General features: G+C 39.5%; 1 protein-coding gene across 4 annotated transcripts in view; it reads left to right on the top strand.

Moving 5' to 3' along the window:
* The window catches only part of LOC134225992 (unconventional myosin-XVIIIa), a 543965-nt gene that overhangs the window by 53409 nt on the left and 475944 nt on the right, over positions 1-14612 (top strand). For 3 of the 4 annotated variants that reach the window (XM_062706483.1, XM_062706482.1, XM_062706484.1), the window contains exon 2: positions 10728-10945. In XM_062706483.1, the coding sequence (XP_062562467.1) occupies positions 10796-10945 (150 nt within the window). In that variant the 5' untranslated portion in view covers positions 10728-10795. Of the gene's footprint in view, positions 1-10727; positions 10946-14612 lie in introns of those variants that run through there. The other variant, XM_062706485.1, reaches the window with a different exon arrangement.

Here is a 14612-nt window from a genome sequence, read left to right as displayed (position 1 = left end):
GACGTTGATCGTCTAGCCGCACGTGCTGTGGAGTGTTGGTTCGATTCCCGCCTCGGTAAGTAGAAAGCTTTTCGTAAAGCGAATAGTTCTCCACTGGTCCACTGGGTGTTGTGTGAATGTCCTGTCCGTTGTCTCATGCTGGATGTTAGGGCTGTGAACCATTCCACCGATTCGTTTAACTTTTAGTCAAAATTAGTCGTGGTTAAAATTTTACTCCGAAGCCGACCCATTTGAGTTTTGACAGATTGATAGTTATTCGGAACGAAATGAATTTGGCGCCAATTTTCTCGCGAACAAAATTTAACTATCGAACTGTCAAATCTAACCATGCTCCGGAGCAGGGTAATTTTTAATCACGGCGAAATAACTATCGAACTGTCAAATTTTAACTAAAAGTTAAACGAATCGGTGAAATGGTTCACAGCCTAAGTGTTCAGTCTGTGTGACCTCTGGTCGAAGACGGTGATTCTGTCTTTTTTTTTCAATCTATTAAAAGCAAAATATCCGGAAAAACTCCTCCAGGTGTTTTCTAAAGTTTTCCTCAAGCTACTTCTGAATAAGTTCCTAAGAAATCCCAATTAATTTCAAAACAAAAATCCGAAGCATTTTCCGAAGGTTTTTTACAGTAAAGCTGTAATAGAACGCTAGTGGCGCTGAAACCATTGAAATTATTCTGCCAAAATATGCTTTAATAAGCTTAATAGCCTATTCAGATTACGATTAGATTATTTATCGTAATAAATATTGTGTTAAAGCGGAGAGAGAAAATTTAATGTATGGGGATGGCATCAGGTTGTTGTTTATCATGATATTTATGATCATAAATACGGACCCTCCTTAGCCGTACGGTAAGACGCGCGGCTACAAAGCAAGACCATGCTGAGGGTGGCTGGGTTCGATTCCCGATGCCGGTCTAGACAATTTTCGGATTGGAAATTGTCTCGACTTCTCTGGGCATAAAAGTATCATCGTGTTAGCCTCATGATATACGAATGCAAAAATGGTAACCTGGCTTAGAAACCTCGCAGTTAATAACTGTGGAAATGCGTAATGAACACTAAGCTGCGAGGCGGCTCTGTCCCAGTGTGGGGATGTAATGCCAATAAGAAGAAGAAGAAGAAGAAGAAGAAGGTGATGATAAATGGCGTAATCTGAGTAGGCTATAACTTGGACGTTTGACACTTATAGTACAGGTCCAAGCAAACTAGATGTTGGTCACAAACTAGAACAAACTCGATGTTTGTCACGCGAACAGGTATAAGGACGTTAGGCATAAAGGATGTTAAGCATAAAATACTCAAAATAAAGCCCACGACATAAAGAAGGTATTTGCCTAACGTCCTTATGCCTAACGTCATGGACCCAGCAATCTCATATTTGTGCATCAACACATGTCCTGAAGGAGTTTTCGTAAGAAGTTCTGAAGGATTTCCTGAAGAAATTTTCAAACATATTTCCGGAACATTTCCTTTCTAAAGTTTCTTTAAAAAAAAGTTTCCAAAGAAATTCATAAAAAAAAATTCAGAAAAATATCTGAAGAAATCTGCAAAGTATTTAATAAAGGTATTTCCGAAGGGTTTTTAGAAGACATTTTCGAACAAACACCTAAAGAAATTTAAAAAAATCGTAAAGGAATCGCTGCTGCTAAAGTCTTTATCTGGCACCTTTGTTTTTGCCTGGAAATTAATGTAAAACACCTGGAAAAATCAGGGAATTTTGTTTTTACAGATGAGTAGACACCCTGTGTTTGTAACTCTAATTTGGGGATCAGCACAAAAGGCCGAATCACAAAAGGCCGAACCACAGAATGCCGAATCACAAAAGGCCGAAAATGTTCTAGCATACCACAAAAGGCCGAAAACCCAGAAGGCCGGACCACGAAAGGCCGAATGATAAAAAAGGCCAAATCTCAAAAGGCCGAATCACTACAAAAGTTTCAATCGTTCAACCAATTGAAATACTTGTAATACTCACAAATTTACGTTTACTTTTATTATGCTGCCCGTTAAGAAAAACTTGTCCACGTGTTTTGCAACTACTAGCAGCGATCTAATCAATCGGACGTATTTTTTGGTGGTTTAAAAAAATATGACTTTTCTAACTATATTCGGGTGAAAATAGGCTGATCCCTTTTTTTGAACTCCCGGAGTGAAATCAAAAGACTTAGGTTATCGGTTATCCAGTCGTCGTCATACTAAGCCAATGTGTGAAGTTGGTCCAGTAGGCAATTCGCTGATGGAGATGTCATCCGACGCTGAATTGCTGAATGCCCAGCAAAAACGAGTTACAGTCGGGAAATTGATGCCTCTCATCGGAAGCAAAGACCAGGTGAACGCAGTGAGATAGCTAAATCAAATTACTTGACTGGGCAGTTGGCGTTCGGCGTATTTTGGATGAACAATTTTTCAAGACCCTTCTAAATCTGTTGGATCCATTAAGTATCATTTTAATTCAATTGTTTGTGTTTTCTCCTACTATTTAATTTCATCATTTTTTCTTCTATATTTTTCCTCATTACTAAGTAAGTGAAGTAAGCGTAAATGATAAAAAAAAATCTGGGGAGAATATAGTTTGAATAAATTTTCCTCGCGTTTTCTTGAATTTATATCAGCAATGGTTCATGCTATGCTTCTTGAATAATTTTGGATTTTCATAAAACACCAGAACCTTTATTTGTTAATGGAAAACTGGAAGAACCTAAAAACAGTATTTTAGTTTGTATTAGAGGTTCTCGAAAAGTATATGCATATCTTAAAATCGCTGATAAACTTTAATTTTCATTTTCTTGTAGAGACTTTCTTCAGTATGACATTTCAGTTTTCATTTTTCACCATAAAGCAAAGCAATATTGCAAGACTCGATGTGAAGGCACTATAATCTTTGCAGGCAGCAGCCTTGAAATTTCCACAAATATGAACCCCATGAGGATCTTTGCAGACGCCATACCAGCCAGAATGGGGCATTGCAAATTATGTTGTCTTCATGGATATCCATGGTGCATCGTGTTCAAAACCGGAGCTTTTTGATAGTGGACGAACTAATCGGGTGAGCACGTTCCAGTTCTTTATTTTGCTTCCTTACATTGCTTTTAAAAATATATTTTTATATTTATTTTTATTTGTTTTTAAACTGTGGAAAATACATTTTGTGTTTAGTTTTCTTGACTGAGATTTGGAAAACCCTTGCAACAGTATATAGTTCTATGCACAATTTGTTCAATTACATTCAACTTAATAATTTAGCTATGAAAGGAAAATGTTCTTATGAAAAAAAAAAACCTTCGAATTTGATTTAGTTTAAGAAAAACAAAAAAGGGAAATGGAGTATTCTACTTATAAACTAATATCACAGCAAGCTAAACTACCAGTTTTTGCAGTAGCGGGTTTGTTGACAATGAGCAGCTTATATTGAATTGCGGCAGCAGTTGCGCAAACCAATCGTTCTGTTGCCCGACTCTAGCAAACCTATGGATTGGATGGAAAGGTTCAAGATCCAGTATCATCTTAAGCAGTCGGTTTTGCTTTACCTGTATTTTTTATTCCTGTGGCTTTAAGGGCGCAGTTATACCAGGCTGGAAATCCGTAGGTAATCGTTGGTCGGAATACGGTTTTGTACAACAAAGTTTAATATTTTTGTCTAAGCGCGATCTTCTTTTCACGAGTGGATAGAGTGCTCAAGTGAGCTTATTAAATTTCTTGATGCAGTTGTTGGTATGCAGTCCAAAAGTTAACTTTTGTCCAGTGTTAGTCCTAGATATACTGAACTTTCTTGACCATGGAATGTCGATGTCTCACATGTTATTTCATTCTGCGGCATATACCGAGGACTTCGCCGACGAGTAAAGAAAATTGCCTGACATTTAGCTGGATTGGTCTTTGATTTTCCATTTACGCTGATATTCAAGAATAGCATTTGAGCTCTCTGAAGTTTTTCGATGATCTCTTGTGGTTCCCTGATGGGAAGCGAGGAATCCAGTATCATCGGCGAAGAAATAGTACTGGACCCCGTCAACCTTGACAATGTCCGCCGAAAAGATGTTCTACAATGTGGGGCTCAGTACAGAACCCCTGGGGTACTCCGAACGGTACACGTTTGTGTTCGGATGAACGCCCTTTTACAGACACATCAAAAGTTCTGTCCTCCAGGAAACTCCGTATAATTTTTATGATTCGAACTGGGAAGTTTGCTTGGAGCATTTTATACAGAACCGCGGCTTTCTCCACGTCTAACAAAATTAGCCCAGTAGAGTATCCTTCCTAAAATCTTTGCCCTACCTCTTTTACCAGTCTTGCAGTTTGGTGATTAGTAGAGTGACCTTTTTGAAACCCAAATTGCTCATACGATATGATGCGATTGGTATCCAGGTGACTTTCAATGCGAGTTAAATGATACGCTCAAACAGTTTACTTTATCGATGAGAGTAAACTGATTGGTCTGTAATTGGACGGTAAAAGGTGGCATCTTTGTTTGGCTTTGGAATTGCAAACTATTACTGCATGTTTCCATTCTTGTGGAAAGTAACAGAGTTTGATACAAGCAGAAAATAGTTTGGAAATAAATACTCTTGCTTTCCGCGGAAGCTTTCTTGAGCAGACAATTTCTAATTTTATCAATTCCAGGGAGCTTTTCTCGGCTTCAGTTTTCGGAATTATTTTATCGACTTCTTTTGGTTGTACCAGCCAAGAGTTGTCGGTTGGTACAACTGATTGGTCAATCTGTACGATTGAGTCTTGCACGATAGCTGCAGTGATAGGATCATCAGCGAGCTGGTTGTCATGTGACTTTTCAAAAATTTGAAGCTAGTAAGTTTGCTTTTTCAGCAGGGGAAGCAATCAAGAACTCACCGCTGCGAAGAGGAGGGCTGTACTTACAGTGGTTTTTAAAGCTTTCGTTATACGCCAGATCTTGTTGTTCCTCGTTCTAAGGACAGTAATGTACTTTGAATTTGCTGAAACGTGTCCGGGTACAGTCGTAGCGAATTCGCTCGTTCAAAGAAGAAACAATCTCCTCTTCAGTATGGGATCCTCGTTCTCATCCATTGACGTCGGCGACAATTGCGGAGTCGAATTAGTTGCTGAGTTTCATCTGATATGCGGCAACTTCATATGGCTGATAGACGGCTACTGGAACGGCAGCTGCTTCGGCTTGCGATGGCGTTCTTAAGGTGAGTGAGGGCCGCATCTACTTCATTTCGGTGTTTATATTGCATATCCGCGGATCTGTCAGGTTTATTTTGCATTCATCACTTCTGGAAGGTAATCCAATTAGCTCGGCTGTAGCAGCGAAAAGTGTTAATTTGCTCTTCAGTAAATTCAGTAAGTGTGACCTCAAATGAAACTGGCAGGTGATCCGAGGAAAGCTCATTGAGAGTCACTGGCTTGGTCATGTTGAGTATGTTATTTGATAACACTAGATCAAGGGTAGACGGACGCCCTCACCATGAGAGGAATGTAGGAGTGTCCGGATAGTGCACGGTAAAACCACAGTGAGTAAGGCTTCTTGCAAAAGGAGATTTCCGGCTCTATTGTTTGTGGCGCAGTTCCACTGATTATGTCTGGCATTAAAATCACCAACAATGAGGAAGGGGTCAGTATGGTTCGAGAGGGCTCGGATGTCTTGGCGGAAAGATGACCAGTCAGAACCTCGTCTGCTACCCGGAAGTAAGCAGCAATGATGTTTAATTTGTGCTCGCCAAAGGGAATGGAAATACCGACCGTTTCGATTACTTTTACTTTTTGTTCGCAGTTCCTGGAATCCAATTTTCCCTTCGTATTGCTATTAGAACGCCGCCGCCTCTGTCGGCGTCGTTATTTTGTGTCACGATTGAATCGGATGCAATAAAATTTTGGATGTAGAAATGAAGTGCTGGGACGTAGCCAGGTTTCGGTAATTACCGCAACATCTTTATTGTGGCTCTGTATAAATTAAAAAATACTAGTTGTTTGTTTTGGATGGATCTACCATTCCAGTTGACTCACACGTAGAGGGGACGAGTTAGGCATTATACACAAATTTGATTTGCCAGCTCGTGGGGAGCTAGAAATTGCTGTTGTTTGCTATTGCAACTTTGCAGACGCTGGAACATTTCTTCCGCCAAGCATAAAAATTCGGAAATGGTAAACAGCTGGGAAGTTGACTGTCCACCTGTTCTGTGTCAGGTCAGGACCTTCCAGAACTTGTGCGTAGGTGGCACGTCCGGTGTTTACTCGGTTTCTGCAGAGGGTAGTATTCGATGTGACACCGGTAGATACACGTATCGGACCATACCTGTTCGACTTTTTAGCCATACCTCGTTGACGATGGAAATCCAGCTGTTTAATATAGTCTTTGCGGCTTGGGCATCAATGGAAACTAGCTGTGTGGTTGCCACTACAGTTTGCACAGCGGACATAATTCCGATCGTTACCTTCCTTCAAAGTTGCCTTGTTCGCGAGACTGCAATTTTTTGTGGTGTTTTTCTCCACATTTCACACACAGTGCGGCGACGTTACAATTTCTCAGCCCATGCCCAAATGACAGCGATGGCACTGCACCACGTCATTAGGCCGCATAACAAAATATCTCCATTTAACTATCACGTTGAAAAGGGCCTTTGACTCGTTGCAGCTCAGGTAGCTTTACTGTTTTTTTTTAAGTAAAGTAGATACAAAACACTATCTTCGGGGCCATGCTTTTTCTGTGAGAAGATCTTCAGTTCCAGCGGTTGAATGTCAAACGAATTAAGCTCTTATTTTAGTTCTGATAACTCATAGAGCGGCAGCCCAGATAGAATAATTCTAACTGGTTGTTTATTTGATGGAGTGTACGAAAAAATTCCGTGTTAGAATCTTTCAAAGTTTTTATGACATCATCAGAAACTGTTTTCTGTATTCACCGTAAGCTGGGTCCCAGACTTTACCGCTTTCATATGGTAGCTGCTTTGTGGAATATTCGCTGAGTTGAATAATTCTCGAATTTGTTTAGTACCTTTGTTGATAATAGAAATTGGAGGTAGTCTGTTTCCCTTTTGCACTGTTAGGCACTGTTTTCTGCAGCGTGTGTACGTTGTTTGGTCCGGCGCTGTCCTCGTCCATGCAGGCTAGGGAATCATACACATTGAGCGTCTCGACCATCGATTGTGTCAGCTGGCTAGAGCTGCAAGCGGAAAGTGGCAGGTTACTATTCGAGTACTTTCGTCTTTTAGCTTGGTCACGGTCTACGTCGTTCATTGTTGAGGTTAGGGATGGCTGCGACGAATTAGATTTATCATAGGCCCGACGGAAAACTATGTTGGATCCACCGACGGATACATTATTAGATCGCGCGCGATTGTCTTTTTATTGTCCACTTTATGGCTAAGATAGTTAAATTATCGATAAGTAAGTTTTCGAAGAAAAATTTGGTAAACTTCCTAAGAAAACGTCTACTCTAGCTGAAATGACAGCTCGAACTCGAAAAAAATATATAAATTCATCAAATTGAACAATAAATACGTACAGGGCATCGTTGCTGCTATTGCCGCGGATATTGTGGGAGTCCCAGATATCCGGTTCACGCTTTAGTTGGCAACGGTGACTCTTCTCGCCCTTCTATTCCCTGAGTAGTTACTACGAATAAGGGCGTCCTTGTGAAGTTTTGCTGTTCCTGTTATGAACAACTAGTACATCCTATTCCCTACACTTTCCGAAGAAACCTTTCTTGCTTCAGAAGTGAATCCTTTTTGTAGTACTAGCCTTTGTAACAAAAAGGGCACCATAACGGAGCATGAGATCTGATCAAATTATTTGTAGTACTACTTGACCAACACCCCCAGCTGGGTGAGGGGTAGAGGATGACACACACACACACACACTAGCAGCGATCTAATCAATCTTATTTAGTTGAGGTATTTAACGTCAGTTCAACGTCGAAGTCAATCATTCAATTGAAAGAAGTTGTATGACGGTGTTTACAGAGTCAATTTGAATCCTTATATATTGCATGATAGATCAATCTTCATTGCAGTAATGAAAGGATGAACATAACTGAACACTACTGTATACGTATTAGAGTGGGGCGTCATGGTCATTTTTTCAAATCAATGGTTTTTTGAAGCCATTCTGGATCCTGAACAACTGGGTTTTAGAGCTAATGGGAGCTATCCGGAATCATTTCACAAAGAAAAAAATCCTACAAGAAGGAAGATGGGTTTTGCCCTTCGATAACCATAGGTCGTCCGGTAGTGCTGGCAGAAACATTGATTTCTTGCATATGGTATGAACAATCAATTTTCGAAACGTAATAAAATTTTTTGTAGACCTTCCACCTACGTACCGTCTTCGGCAAAGTCTTTTGGCATCTTCCAGACCATATGTTAACGTATTGAGTCACGTGATTGATGATAAACTGAAGCCGCTAATAGCGAATATGTAAAAAAGTACGTTTTTCCATACTTATCTCCATGTAAATTTGAAACGCGATGCGGCATGCGAAGTCACAAACAATCGAGCCCATATTTTGCACAGTTGATTGGGGTCCCAACACGATTCAGAAAAACCTTGATCTCACTTGATCGGACGAAGTTTGCGTTTTTCCATACAGCTGCGCCCCACTCTAATACGTATAAATATTAGCAGTTTGAAGTAACGGAGCTCTCTTTTTTCTTTCTTTGCTGATGTAGTAATCGTTATCAGTAGTATTGGGAAAAGTAAAATTACCAAATCTAATGCAAGAGCCCGAGTTAAATTCCACCGGATTCATGCACTCTAAAAAATCATCACGTCATATTCACGTGAAAAATCACGTAACTGATCTGTCTTGAACAAACGACGATTGTTACGTGACGTTAGTAATGCTCACCTGAAATTCACGTAACTTTCACTAAAAATCTTGGTGAATATGATTGTATACCCACGTAAACAATTTAAGTGAGATTGTATTAGTGTGATTGCAGCTTCGGCATTTGCGGAAGACCTGCATTGTAAACAAGAATGAATGATACATAACCTAAACATAATGAGGCTTCGTGGAGGTAAGTGATATTTCAGGTGCATCTAGGCGGATATTTTCCGCCTAGATGCACCTGATGATATTCTGCATTTTTCCTCCTTGGAGAAAAAATCAACGGAGTTTGGATAAAACTTATTAGATTTGATGAAAAATTATTTGAATGAAAAAAAAAACTGCATGGAATTCTAGAGCTACAGTTTTGCGGTCGCGTTACTAAACAATTTATAGTCTTGGTTCCACTACTTTTTGGTTAATTAACACCGGTAATATTAGCAAGAAGCAAGAAACTGGTTTCAAATTTTCAGCGATTCTCATTGACATCATTTCTCAAAAAATCTGATAAATTTTAATCAACATCCGCCGATAACTTTGTTTTTTCTTCAACAGTGTTTCTGTGATAACTTTGAAGCGCAATGATCTAATGACGTCATTCTGTTTATCAATGCACCAACAACGCAAAAAAGATTCCCTTTTATGGGCAGTCCCTATCCACAAAACATGTAGTGGTTACCTGCTGTCTTGTAGCTTTCACTAAAATTTCACGTAACCAGTACGTACAAATCACGTCAGGTTCACCTGATCAAACACGTAACTTCTTTCAAGCTTCACGTCATTAGTACTGGAAGATCCAGTCAGAGTCACCGGATAAATCACGTAACTCTAGGAAACTAAATTTTGTTCAGGTTACTTGTCATTCAGGTCACTCTTACGTGAAAAGCATGGTGGATGAGAACCACATTTGTTTTCAGGTAAAAATGACGTGAAGATTTTTCAGAGTGTGGCTCACAGAATCGAATTGCCGATTTGCATCAATGTAGGAGTTGTGCGCTTCATGACGCATGGTTGTGCTAATGATGCGCACTACTCATGATCTAATTGCGACATCAGAAGCTAAACCAAATCAACTTATTATGCTTTTAACTAAAAGCTGTAAAACTTACGGTAACGAGGTGTTCTTAAATGCATTTCATTTTCGCCCAATTTAAAAGAAACTGACTTCACAAGACTTCACTGAGAAATCACAAAATAATCCGAATATTCTAAATTATATTAAGTATTTAAATAATAAAAGTCTGAACGAAATCGGCAGACCAAGAAAGTGGACCGGAGCGAGCGCGACCAGACACAATAGTCATTTTAAAAAATGTGATAGGCTTGCTACATATATTTTAATGGATGTAGTCAGTGAGCCAGTTTTTAGTTGATATAATTGGCATCAACATTACATAAATCGATTACAAAAATAAAATTTATCGATATCGGCGATATTTGAGTTCAATGATATCGGATATCGAATCAATGAATTTCATCCGATAATATCGATATTTGCAAAGCCCTATACTATATTGTAAGGGGTCGTTCAATAATGATGTCACAGGTTTTAGGGGGGCAGGGGGTCTAAGATTTTGTGACAGTTCATATACTGCCGTCATACGCATATTTGTCCCATGTTTGCTGGGATTCCCTATATACATGGGACAGTTACGCGTATAACGGCAGTATACTAGGTATACAAAAAAAAACGTGACTGAGGGGGGGGGGGGGTCTAGAAATCTAAAAAAGTAGTGGACGTCACAGTTGAATCACCCCTAATATAGAAAATCATGCTTGCTAAGAAGGTATTAAGTATCATTCTTAGGGTTCTCATCTTGCCCCGTCATACCCTATACATAATTCCCGGTGAAAATACGATGTACGATCTTTGACATTAAGATACTCTTTATCTTTATCTAATAATGTGTTCAAATCTATGTTTACAGGTCACAAGCACTCATCAAATCTTAGTAAAAAGTAGAAGCCTATTACAGATAACTAACAATTAGCAACGATGTTCAACTTTATGAAAAAAGGGCAAACAGTGAGTGACGATCATGAAGAGAAGGAGCGTAAGAAGTTAGAGAAAAAAATGCGGAAGGATAATAAGTCTGAAGGCACATCCACAAACATGACTACCGAAGAATTGTTGAGACTGGACGAGGTAAGCATATACATTTCTAGAATATTTAACAAGCATCGCGACGAATGATTAATATGTTGTAAGCTATATATACGCTAAGGGTCTGTCTCATTTGGAGAATTAAACTTAAATTAAACTTTGCTCGCAGAGCAAGATTACTTTTGACAGATATCGAATCATTTAGCATCGATGTCTTATTGGAATTGCTGGATAGCACCAACCATTCTTATGACTGGGTGATTTTCTAATTTTCAAACATTCACTTTCAAGTTTAATTCTCCAAATGAGACAGATCTAAATCACATTTTCTAGCCTATTCATGTTATACCATTTCTGTATGATAAAAAGTAGCTTGATGCCAATTTTCAAACATTCGATTTCCTGTCTCCACTTTATCATGTAGGGTAGGTGTACCAGTCGTGGTTATAACACCAATTATCGCACTAGTGCATTATATACCAAGTGGCACTTCATATCACCACAAAACCTTTTCTGATCAGTGAACCATATTCATATGACACGATAACTCCTTCGATCTCTTCCAAAACAAAACATAATTTGTGTTGTCTTTTGCAACAGTTGTCGAATTAGTAGTCCCATTAGGGCCAATCCCATAAGATAACTATGGGAATTGCCATAATAGTAACCATAACTAAGAATAGTGCAACAACTGGTACATGCGCTCATATTATGGATTCAGTAATTTCTGGCACTGTCACGAATTTTAATGCGATTTTCTCTTATTGACATTACATCCCCCACTGGGACATTGCCGTCTCACTGCTTAGTGTTCATTCAGCACTTCCACAGTTATAAACCGCGAGGTTTCTAACCCAAGTTACCTTTTTTTTGCATTCGTATATCATAATACTAAAGACACACTTGTGGTATAAGTACAACGGTTATATACCCTAGTACATATTGTACCATGGTTTTCCACGTTGTTCCAGCATGGTACAAGGTGACACACTAATAGTACAACTTGTACCATGGTACGAATACCACCAGTGTGTCATTAGTATAACACGATGATACTTCTATGCCCAGGGAAGTCGAGACAGAAGAGAGAGAATGTCGCCATAGGCGCACGGATCAAGAAAGCAAGGGATGCCTTTGCGAGTTTAAGAAATATCTGGAAAAACAGGCAGATAAGTGAACGCACCAAAAAAGGAATTTTCAACTCTAACGTGAAATCTGTGCTGTTATACGCTAGCGAAACATGGTGTGTATCAGTGGAGAACACTCAGACCGCATCGTGCTTTCGTGCTGTGCGGTTCTTTCTATCTTTGCGGAAGGAAGTTTTTAATACTACCCGAAGCTATTTTAATTTCAACGGTGCTTCTTAGCGCTATTTGTACCCACTGATCCCGTTACGATCTTTGCAAGGACCCGTGCCTTCGTTTTACGTTGGACCCGTTTGCGGAAGTAAAATTCCGACAAGCGGTGGTAATCCTGCAGGGACACCGTTCTGGGAAAAAACCTCTTAGAAGGTCACGTCTCCACGCTCAGCAATGAGCATTAATAAAAACAAGAAGAAGGGGGAGTCTCTGAATTCTCCGCTTCCTTCAAAGAAACAAGGTTTCAAGACCGTCCTGCCAAAGCGCGGAAAAAATAGAAGGAAGCTGGAGAATTCAAAAAATTCTAATATCGGAAATAATTCTTCTCCAATCGAACTGAGCAACCAGTTCGATTTGATTAATGATGAAATTGAGCAAATCGAATATACCTCTAGCCCAGGTGATTCGATTCATGCGAAAAAGCAAAGGATTCCGCCAATTGTGGTATCTGTTGCCGAGTTTTTCTGGCTTCCGGAATGAGATTTTGAGTAACCTTCAGGGGATCAAGGTTTCATTTCAGATTGCTAGGAAGGGTGACTGCCGCGTTTTGCCGGGATCCTTTGACGATCGCAAACGTCTTCTTCAGTATTTAACTGAGAAGCGCCATAAATTCTTCACATACGACGACAAAACTGAGCGATTGTTCAAAGTCGTCTTGAAAGGTCTTTTTCACCAGTCCAAGTAATTAAGATGAAAAAGAAATCCCACTCTGGTACTTCCCAGAGGGGCATTTCTCAAGAATTTTATTTAGTTCATTTTAACTATAATATGAAAAGTTTGGAAAAGGCCTGTATTATGTCCCATGTCCGTGTTACATGGGAACATTTCCGCAGGCCTGGGGGAAATTTCCAAAACCCCACCCAGTGCCGTAACTGCCAAAAGTGGGGTCATGGAACCAAACATTGTCACATGGATGCTAAATGCATGATTTGTGGTGGAACCTCTCACGCCAAGGACGCATGTCCTGTGAGAGAAGATTCCAATAAATTTAAGTGCGCAAATTGTGGGGGCAATCATAAATCCAATTTCTGGAAATGCCCTTCACGCAATAAAGTTTTGAATTCCCGTGCAAAACTGATGACGGGAAATTCCAATCGGATCCCAAATTCGACGGGTAGAAATTTTTCAAACGCTCAAATTTCGAAACCAGTTACCGGTCGAGCAATTCATACCCACCACAATTCACAAACAAATTTTGCCGCTCGTCAACGGGTAGCAAGCACTTCAGTAAATTCCAATTTTTCGTATGTACCTACGTATGCAAACATCGCTGCAGGTAGACAAAATTTCTCTTCTCAAAATGAGGTTTATACCCATGTCCCAACGGAAAATAATGGTCATGTTGCCGATTCAGGTAGCATGACTGCTTCCGATTTTGATTTTTTAACAGAACAATTGCATCACATGATTGATGCAATGTTCAAAGCAAATACCATACCAGAAGCTGTTCAGGTTGGTATAAAGTACACACAAAAAATTGTTATCGGACTCCGTTTTAATGGATCTAAATAATTGTGTGAAAGTTCTAAATTGGAATGCCCGCTCTCTAAAGGGTAAGGAAGATGAATTATTCAACTTCCTAACAGTTCATAATGTGCATATTGCCATTATAACAGAAACTTATTTAAAGCCCGGACTCTCCATTAAAAGAGATCCAAATTATTTTATTTACAGAAATGATCGTCTTGATAGCGCCTGTGGTGTCATTGGGGGGAAATGCTTATCTAATCTTCCGGTCAATGTCATCATATAGTGCAATCTAACTGCATTGATTGTCTGCCTTTTCAGAATTCCCAATAAGATTCCGTTGAAATATCACAAATGATGGTAATTGTTTGTGGAAAGGGAAAGAAAAGTGCAGTGGGTACCGGCCAAGTTCCCCCTGGCGGTGCTAAAATGATAAGCGGAAACAATACCTAATTCCATTTAAATCTGTTGGTATCATTAGTGATTAGCACAAGTTATTATTTGATGTGGGGGGCACGCATGGAACATATTTTTCAACGCGGGTGTCAGGCGGCTGACCCATGCTCGACCAAAATAGTAAATTTAGCTAGAATATTTGAATTTTGTTTGTTTGTGTTTTTTTATTTTTGGCATCAAATGATTAGGAGCTTATTTTCAGCATCACATAACGTAAGAGAGGGTAAAACTCTGCGTTGCATAGAACAGTTTAGGAGGTCCCTGATTCGGTGCATTGTTGCACTGTCGTGTGGAGCATGGTTGTCCCGTGTCGTTTAATTATGGCGATGTCGTTCCCGCATCTATGACGCCTTTACTTGAACAAATCATTTTATATAAAGGCTGGACATGTTAATAATTCATACTAGTTCTCAAATCTTTTGGTAGAT

The sequence above is a fragment of the Armigeres subalbatus genome, chromosome 3 (genome assembly GCF_024139115.2).
Source record: "Armigeres subalbatus isolate Guangzhou_Male chromosome 3, GZ_Asu_2, whole genome shotgun sequence".
Taxonomy (NCBI): domain Eukaryota; kingdom Metazoa; phylum Arthropoda; class Insecta; order Diptera; family Culicidae; genus Armigeres; species Armigeres subalbatus.
Note: the sequence above shows the minus strand (reverse complement) of the source record. Positions and strands in the feature narration are given on the sequence as shown.